This window comes from Fringilla coelebs (assembly GCF_963513975.1).
Source record: "Fringilla coelebs genome assembly, chromosome: 7".
Classification (NCBI taxonomy): Eukaryota; Metazoa; Chordata; class Aves; order Passeriformes; family Fringillidae; genus Fringilla; species Fringilla coelebs.
Window position 1 is genome coordinate 10,274,850 of NC_140035.1, and position 20,925 is coordinate 10,295,774.

At 38.9% G+C, this 20,925-nt stretch overlaps 1 protein-coding gene across 2 annotated transcripts in view; it reads left to right on the plus strand.

Annotated features, from left to right (window-relative positions):
- Positions 1-1,475: 1,475 nt before the first annotated feature.
- Positions 1,476-20,925, plus strand: part of MYLK (myosin light chain kinase) — a gene marked incomplete at its 5' end in the record, with an annotated part of 136,959 nt that continues 117,509 nt past the window's right edge. Inside the window, 2 exons of one of the 2 annotated variants that reach the window (XM_084209727.1) lie at positions 1,476-1,633; positions 20,524-20,731. In XM_084209727.1, the coding sequence (XP_084065853.1) occupies positions 1,484-1,633; positions 20,524-20,731 (358 nt within the window). The remainder of the gene's footprint in view (positions 1,634-20,523; positions 20,732-20,925) is intronic. The other variant, XM_084209728.1, reaches the window with a different exon arrangement.

Below are 20,925 nucleotides of genomic sequence, written 5' to 3' on the forward strand. Positions count from 1 at the left end.
CTGACAAGTGCATACTGTGAAGCACAAAGCTCTGTGGCTCCAACACCTCAGACCAAAACACCTTCTGGAGGTGCCTCTTTCTCTTAGTTGGCTGTGAGGGAGAAAAAAACTCAGATGAAATATGTAATTTGTAGACTAATATCTTCTGTGAGAAAAGCTGCCCTCTTAAACTGTTTTGGATAAACTTAGAGAAGGTGTTTCTGTTTGTTGATGAAACATATCAGGTATGATCTATAGAAAAAGAAATTCTCAAACTGGGTTTCCTGGTGCCTACATGTGGCATTGGAGTGTAAGTCCTGTTTGGAAATGAATGAGTTATCTGTTCCCCTGCAGATAACTGCAGCCTGGTCTAGAAAAAGTATGCTCATACAGTCAAGAATAATTGACCTTAGTTTAATTGATTTTTCTCTTGTTCAAATTGAAGTTTCACTGTTTAGTCAAGTATTGTTAATTGCAACTTTTGTCAGAATCAGATGAATAGATACATAGTCCATCACAGATTAGTGTGTATGGCAGAGAATCAAGACCAGAAGTCCAGTATTTTCATTGGTTTAACATGGCTTATTAGTGGGTTGAGTAATTTCTCAGGTTTTTTTCTTTGTTAAACTTGTCTATTAAATAGGCATTTTACAGTTGGTCTTCTAATTTACATAGAAAATTCAAGGAATTAGTACTAGGGTCAGCTACTACTTTTTTTCCTGAAAACCATGAAATTTTACTTTTAAAAAATACAATAATTTTTGCTTTTTCTTGGGAAATATGAACTGTTCAGCAGAAGAATTTACTCTGAAGCAGATAACTGTAAATACTTCTCTAAAATGCCATTCTTGTAGCATTATGAAATTTGGTTTACATGCCATTTTCCTCGTCTATGTGCTGTAAGAAGGATTTGCAGTAAAGACTTTGAATTTCTGCAAAAGCATTTGTTCTGTACTAGCAGTACTTTGCAGGGAGATATCCAGATATTTCTTAAGATCTTGAAAGCTTGCTATGAAAAATCAGATTTTCCACATTCCCGCTTGCAACTTAAATCCAGTGCAAACAGAGGTCTCTTTATTTCATAAGAACTTGTTTAACACTGGCTCACTTTTGAGACTTACTGATTTTGTTGTATTCCAGGCCAGGAAAATCAAAGTCATGGTATGAAAATATCCTCCTGAAATAAGTTATTACCTTTTAGTTCAGTTGTAAAGGATGACTTCTTGGTTAAGGCTCTGGCCTGGGATTTGAAAGTTCAAGCTGAGTTCACCTCAAGACTGTGACCCTGACCACAACTGTGGGCACAGGCACCATTCCTGGGTTTCAGTTCCCCTCCCAGAAAATAACACCTGCCACCTTAGGCTGAAGCTCCTGCCATGTACACAAGTACAGCACACACGCAGAACCCCTGTCCCTGGTCTGATTCCTAGTTGGTTCTGTCATAAGGGTAATTAAACATCATAATTTCCATATTACCACTTGTTTCTCTTTTGCAGTCCACATCATGGGGGATGTGAAACTGGTGACATCTACTCGAGTCTCCAAAACCTCCCTGACACTCAGCCCCCCTGTCCCTGCTGAAGCACCAGCATTTACTCTTCCTCCTCGCAATATCCGGGTGCAGCTGGGAGCCACTGCCAGGTTTGAGGGAAAGGTAAGAAACAGACTATGGAGAGCTTCTGCATTGGGTTTTGCCCTCTCCTGAAGCTGACCAAGGGGCTGCAAAAGTAGTGAAGTTGCCTCTGCAGTATGGGAGCTTTACTCAAGAAGAATACACCAGTATTTACCCTTCTGGGGAGGGAGGAGGATTGCAGGTCAGTTTCTGTGTAGCAGAGAGATTTGTAGAACCTGAGCATTGCCAAGTGTAACCGTGTTGAGCATGCAGGGATCTGAGGTTATTATCAGTGAGAAACTGCTTCTAGGGCTGTTTCTGGTCAGCATGTTCCCCTCTTGCAATTCTACATTTTCTCCTACTGCACATTCACATCCCTGAATCCCAAATATCTGCCCATTCATGAAGCTTCATGTGTGACACAAATCTAACCCTCCTGCAGCATGTCCTTCCTAGCAGTCAAGGCAGGAATCTGCAATGGGTGTTGTGGTAGCTCTGTGTCTGCACTGCCTGCCATACGTGTTCTTAAGTTGAAAGAAAAAAAGAGCATTTTCAGAGGAAAGACTGATTTGTTCAGGAAAACTTGTTAACTCAAAAGGTTTAAAAGGCTGTGTAGTGGGGTGTGTATCCCCCATTCCCCTCAGGTTTGGGATATTGAATTGTGCATCCTGGCATCCATATTTTTTTCACATGTCAATCCTGGTACGTACCCTTCCTTGTTCTGGCTATATTCCTTTCTCCTCCCTTACCCCAGTGCTTTTTCCTGGAGCTGTGAGCTTTCCCTCCCAGTCCTTTCAGCTTCCTTTGGTTCGTGTCACGCTCTGATTGCACGCTGACAGCTGCACCATCAAACTGACCGCACTTTTAGTCTTTGAAGTGGTGGGACTCGTCTGACACAGGCAGGAAACTGCAACCCTACTGTAACAAAAGCAAGGGCTAGAAGGAATTTGGGAAAGTCTTAACTTCTGAAACTCTAACTTAAACACAGGGCCGGTAGAGGGCATCTGATATTTATCATATTTGTTTATGTAAGTCCAGGCCAGGAACTGGGATTTTTCAACAGGAACTGTGTAGGAAAACAGGTTTTGGAGTATATTAAATTGAAGTGCTGAAGTAAAACTCAGAAGTCATTGTTGGATTTGACTTTCTGAAGAAAAGTTGGTATTTTTCATACAAAGCAAATTCAATGAAATGCTTAAAACAAAGAACAGTTTTTTACCAAACCTTCAAGATTTTTTTTTAATTTGCTTACTTTTAGGGGATTTTAAGGCACCAGTCAGAAATGCTTTGTGTGTATGACATTGGCCAGTCCCCATGAGCACTTCTGCTCTTACTCTTTATGTCTTATTTTTTCTTCCCCTCATTGTTTCATGTTATTGCAAATGCAGTAGGAAAATGGCAGTGTGTTTCTACTTTCTCCATGTGACACCTGTGTACGATGGATTCTAATTCCAGCTGGTTCTTCCAGGCTATGCTGCAATAACAATTCAGTGAAATCAAAGTTGAAGCATGTGCTAAGATTTGGTTTTATAGTTCTCATGTTTCCTAATTAAAAGCTCAAGTGGGATATTTCCAGTTTTTATTGCACTCTGCAGAATTTTGGTTATTTAAGTCAAATGGATACAATTGTAAAATATAATGACCTACAAGCTAGAGTGCCATCACTGCTTTGCATTTATTTTATATCTGGTTTTAAAGTGTTAATTTTCCATGAATACATATTCCCTTTTTAAAGCCATTTTGAAGACTGGAAGGGTGAAGTCTGAGGGGTTTTTTTAGTAGCTTGAAAAAAAATGCACAAATTCAATACTAATTAAACTGTCAAGTTTAATTTCCTTGAAGGAACAAAACTTTGATTGAAGTCCTGGCTTGGATTTACTTGATGAAAAATCTAAATATCTTTTCTGGCAATTCAGTACATGAGTGTGGCCAAAACCTTTAATTTTCCATCCTTAAAATAGGGGTGACAGCATTAGTATTATGTTTGTGCTCTTACTGCAGTAACAGGGGCAAAGTGAGGGGAAACACAGCAGCCCCTTTTGAAAGGTGCTGTGGCTGAACAGCTGCAGGAGCCTGCAGAGCTGTCAACATCTGGCTCCATCTTCAGCTGGGTAATGCAATGTTGCTTCTTCTGCCACTTTAATATTTCAGAGGTTCAGAAGGACAGTTGACTTGTTCAGAAAAACAGGTTCAGAAGGACAATCTTAACAAAAACAATTTATTAAGATTTAGTAATAGAAGCTACTCAACATACTTAGGTTTTTCTATCCTGGAAAACCTATCTAGGCTACAGATGTTATGATATGTTGTTGCAGTATAAATATTAAACCAGACTCAGGCTAAAGAAAAATAAAAAAGTTTTTTAAATGGCTAGACAGGAGCTTTTCTTCAAAGGGTTTTTTTGCAGTGGAATTGATCTAATCAGAAAGAACAAATATTTTTAGAATCCAAGACAGGATATAAATCTGATATTGTGATGATCCTGTGTTCTCATTAAGTGAACAAGGAAGAGAGGGGCCCAGAATTAAACTTGTTGGTTTTCTTTCTAGTGGCATTATTAGATAAGTTGTGTGAAATGGCAATTCAAGATCAAAGAGAATGCAGAAATTGAGAAATAGCCCATAAATGTAGGAAATTTGAGGTACAAAGAAACTAAGGGTTCCTTTAACAGCATTTTTTTTTACTATTTTCCTGTTCCTTCAACTACCATCCTGATTTTCTTACTAAAATTTCAGGAAGTTTTTTATATCTGACTGCAGATCTCAGTTTTCTAGTGGCATCTCAGCATAGAAGTTTAAATCATCATCTTTCAAGAGTATGAGCATGACTTTGTCTTGGAGCACAGAGTGGAAACAGTAAGGCAAAGCCAAGGTTACTTTCACTAGATACTCCCCATAGATCTGCTGGAAGGAGCATCTCAGTTGTTCATCAATAAATTGCTGAGGTGATTTTTAGGCAAACCACTCCAGATAATTGTGACATTGTGTTGTATGTTCTTCACTTTTTACTGAATTCATTTTGCTGCCCATTGAATACTGTTGTGCCCTTCCCCTTCCATCACCCTCCAGGTAAGGGAGCTGGATGGTAAATTTTAAGGCAAGCCAGGTCAGTGTCAAATTCTACCCCTTTTAATGTGCTTTCTGGTGGTTCTTCTACCACCCTGCTGTTGAATCTGTTTGAGTCAGTTAAGTCCAATGACTTACAGTTGCTTTTGCTGCTGGTGTTTGCACAGGTACTGTTTAGAGAAACACACCTGAGGAAATTAATTGGGATCAGGCAGTAAGAAACAAAAGGTAGTGGGAAGATCAGCAGTGATTCTGCCATCTATTCTGGGATAGAGAGGAGACCCATTTCTGCAGTGTGTTAAGAGCTAAAGAGTAGGAAGCTCTACAAGAATGAAGACTGTTAAACACTCCCACAGCATTTATAAATTCTTTCGACTCCCCACTAACGTTAAAACTAATTTTAGCCTTTTTTTTTTTATTGTGGCATGTTTTACATGCATAGCACAAACTATGCATGGCAAAACCTTTGGTATCTTCCCTTGGATTTGGTCTCAAGGCAGCATTGTTTGTGTCATTTCCAACCCTCAGTCAGCAGGCTCTCCAGAAAAATGCCTTAATTACACCACATGCCTGCATTTCAGATGGCAGGATCTGAGAGGAGCCCATGTAATGACAGAGGATGATGACATGGCACAACATCCCTTGCTGTTGGCCTGAGCTGTTTGCTGTTACAAAATGTACTGGGCAGCTCAATGCATGAAGCTGCCAGTGGCTTTGGATCTGTGCTTTCGGGAGGGATGCCTGTTCTGAACCATATAAGGGAAGAAATTCAGGAGAGACCCATGTTTTCATGGGAGACAGTTGTCTGATGGAAATGAGTGCTGTGAGAGGACTTGTGCTGATCTGTGATACTGTGATACTCCCAGAAACATGATATGAAACACTGAGGCATGTTTTGAAGGGAAAAGAATTGAAAAAGTTCTCAACTTGACTGTGGATTTTATTTGGTCTTCCTTTCCACGTACCACTGGAGCATTCTTGGGAAAAATGTGGTGCATTGAGAAGTTACTTGGACATTTTTTGTTAGGCAGACATTGAGGTATAGACAGCTGAACTAAAAGGAAAAAAACCACAAACACAAAGCATGGCTGCGAACAGCTTACGCTGTGCTGTTTTCTGTTTGGATCTTCTACTGCTGTGTATTCTTCCTTGGTGTAAGTGACCTCCCCTCATATTCACTCATCACATACATGTTCTCATGAGTAATGCATGCATGGTTTTATTTGGGTTTATTTTACTCCATAACCCTATATTGGCATATGGAAACAGTGTCAGCTTTACGTGAGGCCAAAGTGAAAGTGGCTGCTCTGCTGGGATGTGGTTAAGGTGGGATTCAGTCAAAAGGACTTCCCCACACACTCTCACCTACACCCAGAATTATTCAAACACACTTCCTTTCATCAACTGACACAAGCACCCATGTTTGATGCCCATTTTCCTTGCCTTGCAAATGATACATCCTTTAGAAAAATTGTAGGTGTTCAAATTGCTGCTCAGGAAATTTTTAGGTTTTAGGCAGGAGTGGTGGCCCATGAGCTCCACTTCTGTCTCTCCACATCTGTCTTCCAGTCACCTGTGGCTATCATAGCTATACTCAGGGTTTCCCTGGTAGAAGTATTTTAGCATTCCTTGTGTAGTCTATGTGCAGAGCATGTGATGATACTCAGTAGTGCTGGACTTAAAACACTGTCCCCTGCAACTGGTCTGTGCATGTGCTGAGGCCACAGCCAATATTTCTGGATACTTGGCAGCAAAGTTTGGTCAGACCTTTTGCAGAGTTTTTTTTTTTTTTTTTGAATCTGCCAGATGTTCAGAAATCCTAGACAATGCTGAATATCCTCAAATTCCACTCAGACAAAATTTCTACACAGGAAAGAGGCCATGACTGGGGAACACTGAACATGCATAAATATCCCTGTTCTGAGTTGTCTTTTTTCAGGGTTGGTTTTATTATTTTGTATAATTGAGCATGTGTTCAGTAACCCACCACCTCCAACCTGTGGAAGAAATGTGCTGTTTGATGCTATCACATTTATTTTTCTATTTGCTTTCTGTCTCCTTTCCCACTTAAATTGCTTATCTACCACCAGCTGGTGACTGAAGTTCTGCTCCATGCACTGCCAGAAAGATTGGCTCCCCATTTTTGATTGTTGTGGTAGGAATTGCTGTAATTCAAGGAATATAAAAAAGTTATAATAACTGCGATGGTAATAATAATAGAAGTTTTTTAAAACACTATAACTAATGTACATATGGAATTAAAGGGAATCTTGTATTATTTTCTGTAGTATCTACCCAAACCAGTGTTGTTTTTTAACTGAAGTCAGACTACATATTTGTGCTGCTTTTGATCACCACCTTCTTTATTTCTTTATTTCTTTATTTCTTTATTTCTTTATTTCTTTATTTCTTTATTTCTTTATTTCTTTATTTCTTTACTTCTTTATTTCTTTACCTGTTCTTTAATATGTTTCTAAATATTTTGTATTTTTAGGTGGAAGCAATTAAAATCACATAACAAAGCTGACAGTAAAAGTCTGTGTGATTTCATTGCATCTACCTGCCCCCAGTTTGCTTTGATGGAACAAAGAAACTGTTGACTCTGACAAGTTTATTTTAGATATCTTTTTCTTTTTGTGACCACCCACTACTGTAGTGTATTGTTTGAAAGCATGGCTTTGTGTCAGCTAAAGAGGAAAAGAGTGTCCATGTAAGAATTTATCCATAGGGATGTCCCTAGGGTTGATTTTGAGAAAATTTACTTCATTAGTAAATTTCTGGACTTGCTATTTTTGTATAGTCATTTAGCAGAAATTAAAAAAAAAAAAAACCCAAATTCTAAATTATGTATTGACAAATTTGCTGAGGAAAAGGACATATGGTGGTGTAAAAGAGGTTCAGTCTTTTAGAAAAATAAGGATGGACTAAATGCCATGACTAATCGTAAAGTCCACTGTTTAGAGTTGATAATATATGTGTCTGAAAAAGAAGGAGCTCAAATCTAACTATTTCCAAGGAGAAAACCAGCTGATCAGCATATCCTAAACAGCTGAACAAAGAGATGCCCAGAGACTGAATCTATGTAGGTCAGAGTAGAACCAGTCATTATAATTCTTCTTGGGTTTTCTGTCCCATGATGGTTAATCATGAATCTCTCAGATTTCAACGTCTCATTAAGTTCTTCAGTTCTGCTTTTAATTTGAAAAATATCATCATCTTTTTCAGACTAGTCTCCCTTGCTCCTCTGGGTCAGTGCAGAAGGCTTTGTTGTGGTTGATTCCACTGGCAACACAACTCATCATGTAGCATTGTGCTTTCTTACTTAAATAAACGTTCTTACTAGTACATGAGACATGACTGCAACTTAGCATTATGATGTTTTAAACTTGATTTTTTAGGGAATTGTGCCTTCAACTCTTGTCACACTCCTATTAAGTTTGAGAGTTAAAGAAGATCTAGTAACTGTAACAGAACTGAGAGTAGCTGACTTTCTTTTCCTTGTGCTGCAGTAGCCTATATTGATGTGAGAGGTATGAAAAGGGGGGAAAAATATTTTGATTGATTTTTTTTTTCTTGCAGAAATATGTCTCTAACTGGAAAGCTTTAAATTTTATTTTTCTAGCTCACCCTAAAGGTAGGACAGAGTGTTTATCATCAGATGTGCATTTGGCTAACTAGTAATATATTTGCTTTCTGCCATCATAAGGTTTGAACGTCAAGCTCCTTGCCTGCATCTGGCTGATGAAACCAGAAAGGTCAGGGAAGGGTTCAGTGCCATATGTAGCAATGAGAACCCCACATAAAATAGCAAAGTGTGCTTTTGACTGTTTGTAAATGGGTCCTTGAGAATTTGCACCAAATGAGTCCAGGTCACACTTTTTAATATAATTCTGCTTTGCCCCTGTGGGAAAAGAGAGTAGTCATTAATAGACAGCAAGCATTTTGCATTCAGAGTCTGCAGAAGGCCACATGTGGAGAAGGTTTATAATCAAAACACATCATTACTCATTGTGGTTTTGCTCAGTCCATGCTCACTCTAGCACCTCGACTCCAAAGCTAAAAATTTCTGCTTTTGACATGTTACTTGGCTCTGTTCACTCATGGATACAGTATGAAGTTTGGAAACCTACTGGGCAAAACCAGACAAAATAATATTTTACCATGTAAAATTTGGACTTCCCAGTATCTAAATGCATGCTGAACAGAAAATTACATTGCTGTGAATTCAGCCCATTCATGAGGGGCAGAAACCTGTCTGTCTGACAGGGAGCAGCAAGGGCTGGCTGCTCCCCAGAGGAGTGTGAGCCAGGAGCCGAGGGGAGCCATGCATGGGCTGTGCCATTAGCAGCTGGCCACAGCCCTGCACTGGCCACAGCCCTGCACTGGCCACAGTCCTTCAGGCTCTGCTCCAGCAGGCATTGCCATGTGCTCCAACAGGAATCTGATGTGCCCAGACATGGCAAACTATGAACCAGGGTCAGGATCCCAAAGGAGGAACAGTCAGGAGCAAAAGCAGGCGAGGCAAGATTGTTCCTCTGTAGGTTTCCAGTTCAGTTTTTAACCTTCTGTCTGTAAGACATTATCTTGTCACTAGAGGTTACTGGATCTCCAGCAGGGGCCTGAAACAGCATCCATTTTTCTAGCTAAGCTTTCAGAGTTCATTGTTTTGTGTCTGATGACAAACCTGCCTTGATCATGATTCTTAAGCCAAAAGTCATCCCAGTTCATAATTCTGCATCCCATGTGAATGCACATCTCTTGTGTTCTTCTCTTAGGTTGGGGAAATAAGCTTTGGAATGAGGGTGATGTTGAAGTGTTGGGCTAGTGCTGAGGGAGCCACTGCTGCTCCTATTGGTGTCAGAGGTTACATGTCAAAGCTCTGCACTGGTTGGAGCCAGAAAATCAAGGCATTCCACTGACTGGTTGTCCCTGGGGTGACTAGTCCAGTATAAGGGCTTTGAATTATCTGCCAAATGTTGACTTTATTCTTCTAGTGAACAAAGGCTGTAGGTTAGAAACTAAATCATGTTTGACTCACAAGTAACCTGGCCTCTAGGCTAGCCATCCCACATTAAGGATATGTCACAATGAGATTCTATGGATCTTACACCTTCCTTTTTCAGAGGAGTTTTAGGAATAGACAGAGTGAAAACCTGTAAATTTTTCTTTTAAAAAATTAAAATTCTAGGCTTTCTGATGGTGGAGATAGTTTTAGTCTCTGTAAGTAAGTACATTGTTGTAAACCTGTAGTCAAACAGAACAAAGCGATCTTTGTCTTCTGAAAATGCCGTGGCCAAAACTGGTACAAATTCAAAGTCAGCTTTGCAATTTTTTTATTGCTTAGATGGAAACCTTTGTAATTCATTTGAAAAATGAGGCAAAATGGAAAAATAAGTTATTTTATCTTTTTCTGAGTTTTCCCTGCTTGTCTGCATATTTTAAAAAATACTATGGTAAATGTTATTCTATGGAATATACTATTTATTATAAACACAACAGCTGAGCTTACTAAAACACTAATTAAAAGTCTTACTGCATTCCAACTGCAACTTTTCATTTAAAGATGACAACAAGCTGCACATGGAGCCCAGAGAAAAGGGAGAGGCAAAGAGTGACAAATTAAATAATTCTGCTCGTGGTTATTTGCCTGTTGGCAATGGCATATTGAACTTACTTCATCCAGCTCTGTGCTCTCTCAACTCACATTGAATGAGAATGGTAATTTTCCTCCAGCTGCATGGTAGTCAAATCATAACTGTGTGGCTTGAGAGTTTGCCATTCCTTCAGTATGTCCATAATACACAAGCAAGCCTTTATTTATGGTGCATGTATTATTTAAATTGCTTTTACAAAGCTTAGACTATTAATGCAATGCACACTGTTTTGTAAAAGATTTGTAAAAGCACCTGCACACACATGGCAGTATGAAATCTAATTTGTATCTCAAACCTAACTCATTTATGTCACACTCCCATACTGGCAAACAGTGAATAAAGATTTTTTTTTTTGTGTTCTGGGAACTCTCTGGAACAAGAGTTCAATCTACTTAAGGTTGATTTTTTTTTTTTTTTGTCTATATAAATTCTGGTGTTCCTTTATAAAAGAATAACTCAGCAGTTTGTCTCTGCAGGGAGGCAAATATAAATATTTCAAAACAAAGTTATTCTAAAAGCCAAAGCACTGGAAGAAAAATTATGATAGAATCTTGGAAGTAGAGATTAAAGAACTATTGCAAATGGTATTGATTTCTGCTCATTTCATGGTACCACTTAAACAGCCTCATTCAACTGGAATCCTAGTATTTAATGCATACAAAGGCCAGAGTAGAGTTGGATCCTTCTCTGATGGTCTTTCTAGCCAAAACAACAGAGGAAATAATCATTGTCACCCCCTTGACATTTCTGTGGGGCACCAAGGCATGGGAGATTTATTGTCTTGTGCGAGATGACACAGAAACACAGAGATGCATACCTGGATTCAGATCACAGTGTCTGTCTTCCAGAGATTCAATTCCCATCCAGTATCCTAGATGTTTGGGAGATAAATAACTTCTGATTTTGGAAGAGAAAATGAAGATGTGCAATGGGTGCAAACATCACAGCTTTCTTAGTGCCTCCTGTTGGATGCAGAGCATCACAATGACAGAACTGGGTCTTCAGAGCCTTGACTCAAAGCTGGTTTGTTGGACTATGCAGAAGGATTGTCTGCTTGGGAGACTATTGCATACCCACAGGTTTAATGGAAAACACGATGTTGGGTTTGTTCAGACCTCTCAGTAGGAATGGAGCAAGTGCAGTTAAGTGGAGCTCTATTGAAAGCATATGCAGAGTAAGCTCTTTTTCCACAACCTAAACAGCTACTTTTGAATGCATGTGTGTTTCTCTTCCCAAAATCACAGCAATTTTAGTTTTGAAAGAAAGCATTAGAAAGGAGAGGTGTGCCCACAAACTTTCTCTTAAACTCAGCATGTCTATAAATATTTATCCCGAATTGTTGAACTAGAAATTTATGGTCACAGCAATTTATACTTAGTATTTCAGTTAGTAGTTTCAGTTTTTTTTTCTTTTAAACTGTTGTTGCTTGACAAGACAGAAACTTTACACCAGTAGGTAAAAATGCAAACAAACAAAAAAAACCCCCCACCTATCAGTCCTCCAGAAATAATATGCAATGGAGAAATCATTTTTTGCAAGTTTTATTGCAATAAATGATGAACATTCTCTTGTTAAAGAAAAGAAACAAGGTGAATTGTCATCTTTAAAAAGTGACTGCCAGTTCCAACCCCAGGTATTGCAGTTATGAAGGGATTGTTGTTATGAAAATAATTGATGGTGTTTGATTGTGCTGCTTTCCTGTGGTATCAGCAGTCTCAGGCTGTGGCTTAAAGCATCTGGTTTCTGTGATCAGTTCTGTGAAATAAAACAGCTAAATGTTTACAGTTCTCCTTCTAAGTGGGGACACACACACATTTTGCTAATGACAGAGCAAAATGTTGGTGTTCATTTCATCCTGTACTTGCTCAGGGAGCTTCCTCCTGCTTCTGCTTCGTCTAAACAATCATTATCCACCTTTCCAAATTATTTCTGGATAAAGGATGAATGAAGGATTGAAAATTGAAAGTAAAAATCTTCAAGTCTTAAAAGTTCAGCTTTTTTTGATGAGAAGAGGCAAGAAAATTTCCCAACAACTTATTTTTATTGTGTTAAACTGTTTTATGTTTAGTGCTGCCACATAACATTTATGAACAAAATTAGTGGCAAACACCATAAATCAGGCTGTCCTGCTGAACTGGAAATTAATGAACCACTTCTGTTCTGACAGCTTTTCAAAACTCTGGTCTGATTCCTCAAAATCTTGTTTCATGTAGCAAAGATTGTTGCTGCTCTGAAATGAACACCAGTCCTATCAGGAAACTTCTGACATGCTCCTAAATTCACTGTTTCTGACAGAAAGCAGCTGCTTCATCTAGTAATGTTTGATAGACATCTTGACTCAGAATCACCAAAGAGAGAAACTAGGAGAAGGATGGGGAAAGAGAGATAATTTTAGGGACTTGCTGGGCTATGTGGAAAAATTAGCAAGAGCCTTATTTCCATTCCACAGCCACAGTTCTTTCCTTTGAACTCTCTTATATTTGTACTGCATAATCCTAAATGACTCTTAACTGCTTTTGACTTAGCAGCCAGAGGAAGGCTTTTTAAAAGTGGGAAAAATCAGACAATGACTAAATACAAATATTAAACAGATCTAAGGATGGATAGATATTAATTTTATCTATAATCCCACATTAAATTCAGAAAACTTGTACTTACAGAAAAAAAGGTCCATGTGAACTTTATGGGTGGTTTGCATAAAACTCTCATCACACACCTAATTGTTGCAGGTCAGCTGGCTACAATGTGGGAAGAGTAGAAAGGCAGATGTTGCTGCTGGCAGAATGATTTATGAAAGCTGCATCAGAAAAGCTCTGCCAGTCTGAGACAGCAACAGCTGTCTGAAAATGCCCCATTAGTGTAGCAGAGGTTTGCAGCCCCTGATTCAGTTGCTGATTGACATCCCAGCTCCACACTATACAGTGTGTTCCCTTATGTCCTCTGTACAGGAAAGGGTAGAATCCATCATGGCAGAGTTCTGTATTTCAGCTGACTGATATTTCAGGTTATTTTGTGGTTGTATGACAATTCCTGTACAATATTACTTTAAAGCAGTACAGTTAAACTTATTCCTTAAATTAAATAAAATCTAATTTAGGAAAAGCACCAGTACATGTGATTAATTCCAAAAGACATAAATAGGGTTTAAACATACTCTTAAGAGCTGCATAGATTGGGACTGGTGCTTGAACTTGGATAAACTCAAGGTAGCTTGACGCCCAGTGCTACTCTGAAATTCCACTTGAGTCCTTCAGAAAAAATATAACACAAATGGTCTTGTTGAGGTTATGGTACCTGAGATAGCAGTGCTTTTTTCAAACAGTTATAATCTGGTGATTGAGCATAAGGCCAATACTCTGTGAACCTCTGGGAGCTCTTGACACTGAATTAAAAAAAAAGAAAAAAGATCAAATGTGGAAGATTGAAGAAGAAATTATGTGCAGCTGCTGTCTGCTTTTCAGTTAGCAGACCATGTCTTCCATGGATGGGTCATAAATTCTTCCCTGCTGAGCACCATCAAAACTGATTCCCCTAAAGACCTGTGGTAGTATGTGTAGTATTCAGCACCTTTGCAATCTGCAAAAAGGGGCTGAATAGTGTGATACTGAATAGGCATGCTCTGCAGAACTACTTTTTAAGTGTCAAAACTAAAATTTTTGGGATGCCATCTGCACAAGGATCTTGTGTTTGGTGCTTGGAGTATAAAGTATCAAATACCATTTGGCACTGGTGAGGGCAAAGTAGAAAAATAAAACATGTCCTAGGTTTACAGAAAGGCCATTGGTTTTTCTTGTATGTACCAGAGGTAATGCTTTGAAGTGATCATGTTTGCTCCTACTCTGTATTCCATTTTTGCTTTTATGACACAACTGTGGATTCTAGACTGTTCTGAAGAAGAGGGAGGTTTTTCGCTTTGTTTGCAAAGTCATAGCTAAGTCTCCAAATATTTAACATTTTCATGTTTAACCTTGCCAGGCAAGTTCTCTCTTTTAGAAGCAAGCTTTTAAAAGGGATAAACTATTCTTGAGATATGGTTTGTGTGTGTTTAAAGTCTCAGAAGGAGCTTAACAATGTATCATGTCCACTTTCCTTTATCAAGAACATCTGCTGTTCATTTGTTAAAGCAAACTGCAGCTTGAGCCTAACAGAAGCTTTGTTACAAGACTTAAAAAGAGCTGCACTGGCCAGAACCATGTTTCCCACCTGCCCTAACAGTAAAAATTAAATCTAAATCAAAATATAGCACTTACTAGGTGGGCTATAGTTACAACATTCATGTTGTAGTTTCAACAGTTTTATAGTACATCTTTCCTAAGACTGAAATTAAGAGTTCACAGCAGTATGAAATACTAAAACAAAAAGCAGCTTTTTTCTCTAGTTTGAGAGAAATACAGCTCTGTCTACATGGACAGAGCATGCTATGGTCTAGCATCCTCTGCTAAGGTCCCTTCACAAGTCTTTTGATCAAGGTCCAGCGTCAAAATCCATTGGCTCTTGCTTCAAGCAAATTAGAGGGCTCTGGCCCTCGGATGACTATGGGAAACACCTCTTAATTTGGAGGACCGAGGATGAGCCACATCCACAGAGCAGCTGCTACCATTTGGATTTAATCTCTTGGGGCTGCATGAGAGCCTTCAACCATATGACCTTCAGATGAGCCTATCTAGAATCTAACTTGCAATAGAGGCAATAATATTTTATTTTTGCTTATACCTAGACAATGGAAGAAGAGGAACACTATCCAGTCTCTATCACATTTCAAGTGTTTTATTTTTTTCCTGTATCTTTACTTTTTGGATTATAATTTCAAAATATGTCATGCTATTTAATGGCGTTTCTTCTGCTGCTTTCTTGATACAATCTGATGGCTTATTACTCTAAGTTTTGAAAAAAGTGCAAGCAGTTTAGTCCCTGCTAGAAATGAGTATTTGCTCTGCCAGGTTTGCAGGCAGCAGAATAAAGGTCAGACTTTGTCAGACATTCTGAGCAGTTTTCCACATCTCCCTTGACTTCACCTTGTGGTGACTTCTAAGGATCTGCCACAAGCACATCTTTGGGAGCTCAGTGCTGACATCTGACAACTTTGACTGAGGCTATCCTCATTTTATTCCTTTGCAGCTTCTGATCTCTATGGCCTTTTCTGAGATGTAGATCCCAGAAATTACTGGTTTCCTCCTGAAGGTGGGCATGGAACAGAGAATAGGACACAAAACTTTCTCAAGCTTTCCTCAATTTCTGGAATTCTTTAATGTTAAGATAGGCAGGCAGCCAAATAAGCAAAACACCTGCTGATCCTTTAAAGGAGGGGACTGCTGACAATCATCTACCAACTCACTGGCTAATTTATTTTGAAAGTTTATTGCTTGCCCAGTCCACTGTGGATGTGGGAAATAATTTATTCTCTTCTGCAGGTACCTATATATGTATTAGAAAATATTTAGCATTTCTCATTACTGCCATTCTTCATTTATGACTTGTTACCCAGGTCATCCACACTATGTTTTTCTGTTGTTTTACTGCTTCCAGGCATTACAGTCTAACTTTGAATGTCCTAACTATGCTACCTGCATGTGAATAGATAACATTTCTGTCTTTCAAATGTATATTCAGAATATATTTTCTTTAGATGTATTGAATCACCCAAATAAAACTGATTCTTTCATTCAATAGTTGAGAACTATACACACATAGGTCTTAATTCTGGACTTTGGGGAATTAAGGCAAAGGTTGTCTACAGAAACAGCAGCACAACTGAACACTGTGCTGACAGAATCTGGATGTTTTAAAAATTCTGATTTCATGGGAGCAGGGTTGTCTCTTGAGAGGAATTTTAGTCATTAGTGAATTAATACTTCAGTATATGAAATCATCTCTATGAAGGGAGTTATTTTGAATAGCAACTTCTTAAGAGATGTAACACTGCCAGTCTAAGTATGACTTTTGATATAGCCTGTCTATATATGATGTAATCCAGGGAGATTTTGTAAGCCAGTAAATCCTGTTGATAGCTGTCCTCTTCCTGATCTCAGTGCTTGTGTGACCTTAAACTGCAAAATGGGACATTTATCTTGTCCTTAACATCAATCACTGAACACCTCAGCCAGTACAATGGTTGTAGTGCTGGAATATGTCATGTAATGTTTGCCATCATTTCTAATAGTCTTTAGATGTTACTGTCAAACTGAAAAATACTCAGTAACAGTACACACCCCATCAATGTTTCACACACTTTGGTTTATTGTAACTCATGGCTGCTTCTTTTTGGGTGATGTGGGTTTGTGTTCATTGTTGACCTCACTGGAGCCAGCAGCAGTTTGAAATTTGAAGTTAAAACCATATGCCAAAAGGGTGCATCCCATTGCCTTAAACTGCTACTGCAACTATGTTTAAGTAGGCAAACCTATGTTATTTTGAAATTGGTACATAAACAGCTCTTTTATGCAGCATAGATAGAGACCAAGTTTGAGAAAATGTTTCCTGTGCTTTTGAACACGAAAAAGGATCACTAAATGTACTTGGTGTTGGTGGTCACTGGCTGCCTTTCAGTTCGTGACAGTGGGGAATAGTTTGTAGGGGGACATTTTCTAATAATACTGTCCTTAATGTACAACTTCCATGGATTTGTTGTACTTTTTTCTTTTCTCTGGGAAGCTAGCACCATCCCTTTCCAATAGCATTCTCTCAGACCCAGATGTGGAACAATCTGAACTCGGGGAGTTTCACACGCCACAGTTTCTCCCTCAGCTCTTTCCTCTTGCTATTGATGCACTGTTTTGCTTTACCAAACTTTTCCAGGAAGGCTCTAAGCACTTGAAGGGTCCAGACAAAAACTCAAAACTCGTGTTTGTGCTAATACAATGGTTATTTGCTGCTTGCTGTCAATTTTTCACTTGTTATTGTTGTAGAGCAGGTAAAGAGAAGCTGCAGTCTCGCTGGGACTGGCAATACTCACACAGACCAAGTTGTAAATAAGGGTTATAGCATGCTGCTGCTGGGCATTAAATAAGCAGATAAATTTCTCTTTGCTGTGGATTTATTCAAGGCAGATGTTTTTAGTGAGCTCTGGAAAGATTTGGAGGAATATAAAACCTGCTGCAGTTTTGGAATTGATCCATGAGGATCAAAATTTGGTAACCAGTGATTTGTTTAAGGGTCCCTGACACTTTTATGGCATGACCATGTATTTCAGAGAGGGCTGGCTCAGTTTGAAACACATTCCAAACCCAAACCTGAAATAAATGCTTGCAACAGAGCAATTCTGTGAACTTCTGCTTTCCCATTATTTCATTTTTGACAAAAAATTCAAGAAAAAGGAGTCATAGTTTGGGAAGGGAATGACTCAACCTCAAGGAAATGGATTGCTGATAGCCTGTGTTTGTAGCTTTTGGTGTGGCATTTCCTTAGTGTAGAGATGGGGATAAACGCATTAATACAGATGGAGTAAGTATAAAACAAAGACAGAGAAGAAATGGAAAAATACTTAATGTAGCCTCAGCCATATGATACTGGAATTACATACATAAGGGTCTACCAGAGCTTGAAGGGTCAGCTAAAAACGGCCTTGTGTGGTCCAAGAGGGACTTAAGAATGCTGTAAAACAAAATTGAAAAGGAAGACAAGTATTTCCCATTGTTTTGACCCCAATTGTTCCCTGTTACGAGTGATGGAAGGTTAATGCTTGAGGCCTTTGGAGGTGGACTGAAGAATTCCATGAATCACCAAAAGAAATTATGAACTGGAAAAAAACAGTAAATATATTAGGTGATGTGTAATTGATGACTTTCTTTTGCAGGCCAGAATCTCAGCAGCTGTAAACTGATGTGGCTAGATTAATGCTAGTAAAGAGGCTGTGATGTGAAGACAGAACCACTGAAAAGGTGCTTCTGTCTTCACATCAATTGAAGTGCTACTCTTCCATTTTACTGTACTGTGGATACTTGATACATCAGTGTGAAAACAATTTTGCCTCAAATATTTTAAGTAAATCTTAATATTCAGGTGAACCAAAATGAGAACTAGTAACTCCATTCTAATATACTCTCTGGCTTTGGGTAAATCACTTAATCTCTCTGCTGGTTTCTTAATCCAGAATAAAAATACAGATATGAGGGCATTGACAAGTTAATAGTAAGAAACAGTTATTTGGTGCAAGTCACTTTCTGTGACACTGAGCACATTATCAACTCCCTGATGTTAGAGTATTGTAACAGTCTCATATTGCTGCTACACAACTCCCTTTTTCTGAAATTGAAATGTGCTGGGAAAGATATTCCTTGGAGCCTGTGCTCTGAGTAAGCACTAAATCAATATGCTGGAGTAGGGTGAGGAGTCTGGGACAAGAAGGAGCTGTTGTTTATCAGAAAGCACTGGAAAAAGACATGACCACTAAGAGCTTTAGAAAAATGCTTTGACATTTTTAAACAGAAATCAGCTCCCCATTGTGCAGAATCCCACAATTTGTACTTCATGGAAGATGGTTTTTGTTTAGTTAAAGATAGACTCAAAAAGAATTTGAGAAATTATACCAGAAGTGGAAAGTTTCTCCAGTTTATTCACCCTAGTCAGCTCATGGCAAATGTTAATGTCCTTAAATACTGAGTAAGTAATGCCAGGGAGAAGAGGTCACCACATCACTGGCAAAATTAATTTTTCTGAACTGATATCCCAAGATTTAAAGGAAAGAGAAAAATTCTGACAGCTGTAGGTTAAGCTGCAGCAGATGAGAAACCCAGCTGGAGTGAGGTGGGGCTGGATTAAAAATGAAAGGTTTTTAAAGAAGAGAGCCTAAGAATGGGTAAGGTTGGTTGGCTAAATATTGTAATTTGCAAAGTGCTGTGCAGTCAGAGAAAGCAGAGCTGAAATGAGAATTGGAAACTGAGAGGAGAATGCTGGGAGGAATTTGCCCAAACCACAACCAAGCCTTCTTCACTTCAAGATAGATCATCAATATTTTGCCCACCTGGAGGTTGAAGGGACTTCCTGCTTGGTTGCCAAATTTTGATATGTAGTTCAGAAGGCAAAATTGCTTCTTTCCCAGTGAGCAAACACAGCCATGACTATTATTCATTCCAGCTCATCTTGATTCACTCAGTTACTTCATGGCTTATAGGCAAAGGATCAAAGTAGTCAGGAGATGGAGAGCTGACATATCTGAGGGGGGATAGGAAAGGAGTACTGCAATCAGCAGTTGTAATGATGACTTGGCAAGCATGCTAACAGTTAACACATTCTAAAGTGACCCTCAAAGAGGATGGCATTTCTCACAAAGTAGAAGAAGAACCTTTGCCTGAGTAGTTTTTTTTATTTGGTGGAAACTGGTGTATGTCTGCTTTTCCCATTTTTTTTTTTTTAAAAAGAAAGTCACAGATCCTCATCAAGTTTCAAGAGCTCAATTTCAAATCAATAACTCAGTTCTCAGTTACACCAGCCAAGGATTAGCCTGTAAATCTGAAGGTATCATTAATGCCATAGAAGGCAGGGATATACCAGTATGGTTGTTATTTAATGAGAACAGGACTGGTCCATTTTGCTGTGAATTCTTCCTTGGGGTAGACCAGGAGTCTCTTTAAGTTGAGCTGTATGTTTGTGTGACTGTATGTAGGTGCTCATAATCCTTTCCTGCCATAACATGAGAATGGCCCTTAATGATGCTTTCTCAAATTGCAGCTCCTTATCTTCTACTTCTAAAGATCAAGACAGAATTTGGTATGTGTCTGCCTTTTTTGCTTGTATATTGTCAGGAGCTACTATGTCTCAGCACACTTGAAAACTAGATTTACATTATAAGCCCAATCCTTGGCAACCATGCTAGAAGTATTTGGTCCAGCAGCCTTGCACTCTTGCTTATGAAGAGGTGTAGTAGCATTACTGCCCTTTTTTTTGAGTTTCTGAGCAGTGGGGACCCAGGGTTCAGGATTTTTCATTGGCACGCTCACTGTGTTTTTGCAGAGGAACTGTTCTAGTGAGAAATTTTTCTGCAGGAGTATCTATCTGCCTGACTAGTCTTATGATTTTAAGTTTGGCTTATCCAAGAGGTTTTTTTCATTTCATTATCTTCTGCCATTTGGCTTGCAAAGAGTATGTCTTTAACAGACATATTAAAGAATATGTGTCAAGAACTTTCCACTGCTTTGCTAAATGCCCAACATTTCTTCCTGATACCATCATCTGTTAAGTTTACCTTCTTTCTCCACTCTCTCTCACATCTTGCCAGGTCAGAGGCTATCCTGAGCCACAGATCACATGGTACAGAAATGGGCATCCTGTCCCAGAGGGAGACCATTTTGTCGTGGACCGCAGCATCCGGGGTGTGTTCAGCTTGGTCATCAAAGGTGTGCAGGAAGGTGATGGTGGCAAATACACCTGTGAGGCTGCAAATGATGGTGGGGTTCGTCAAGTGACCGTGGAACTGACAGTGGAAGGTCAGAAGACTCTTATAATGTTGTTTTGGTGATTATAGTTTAAGTAAAAGAGCAAGGTGTGCTAAACACTCTGCTTAAAATCACAACACATGCCTTCTCATTGATGCAAGAGTAAGGTTCATTTACTGCATTGTGCAGGGAGCTACATGTCTACAATTAGATAAAGTGGGAGTTCTGTTTCAGTTGTGGGTGAT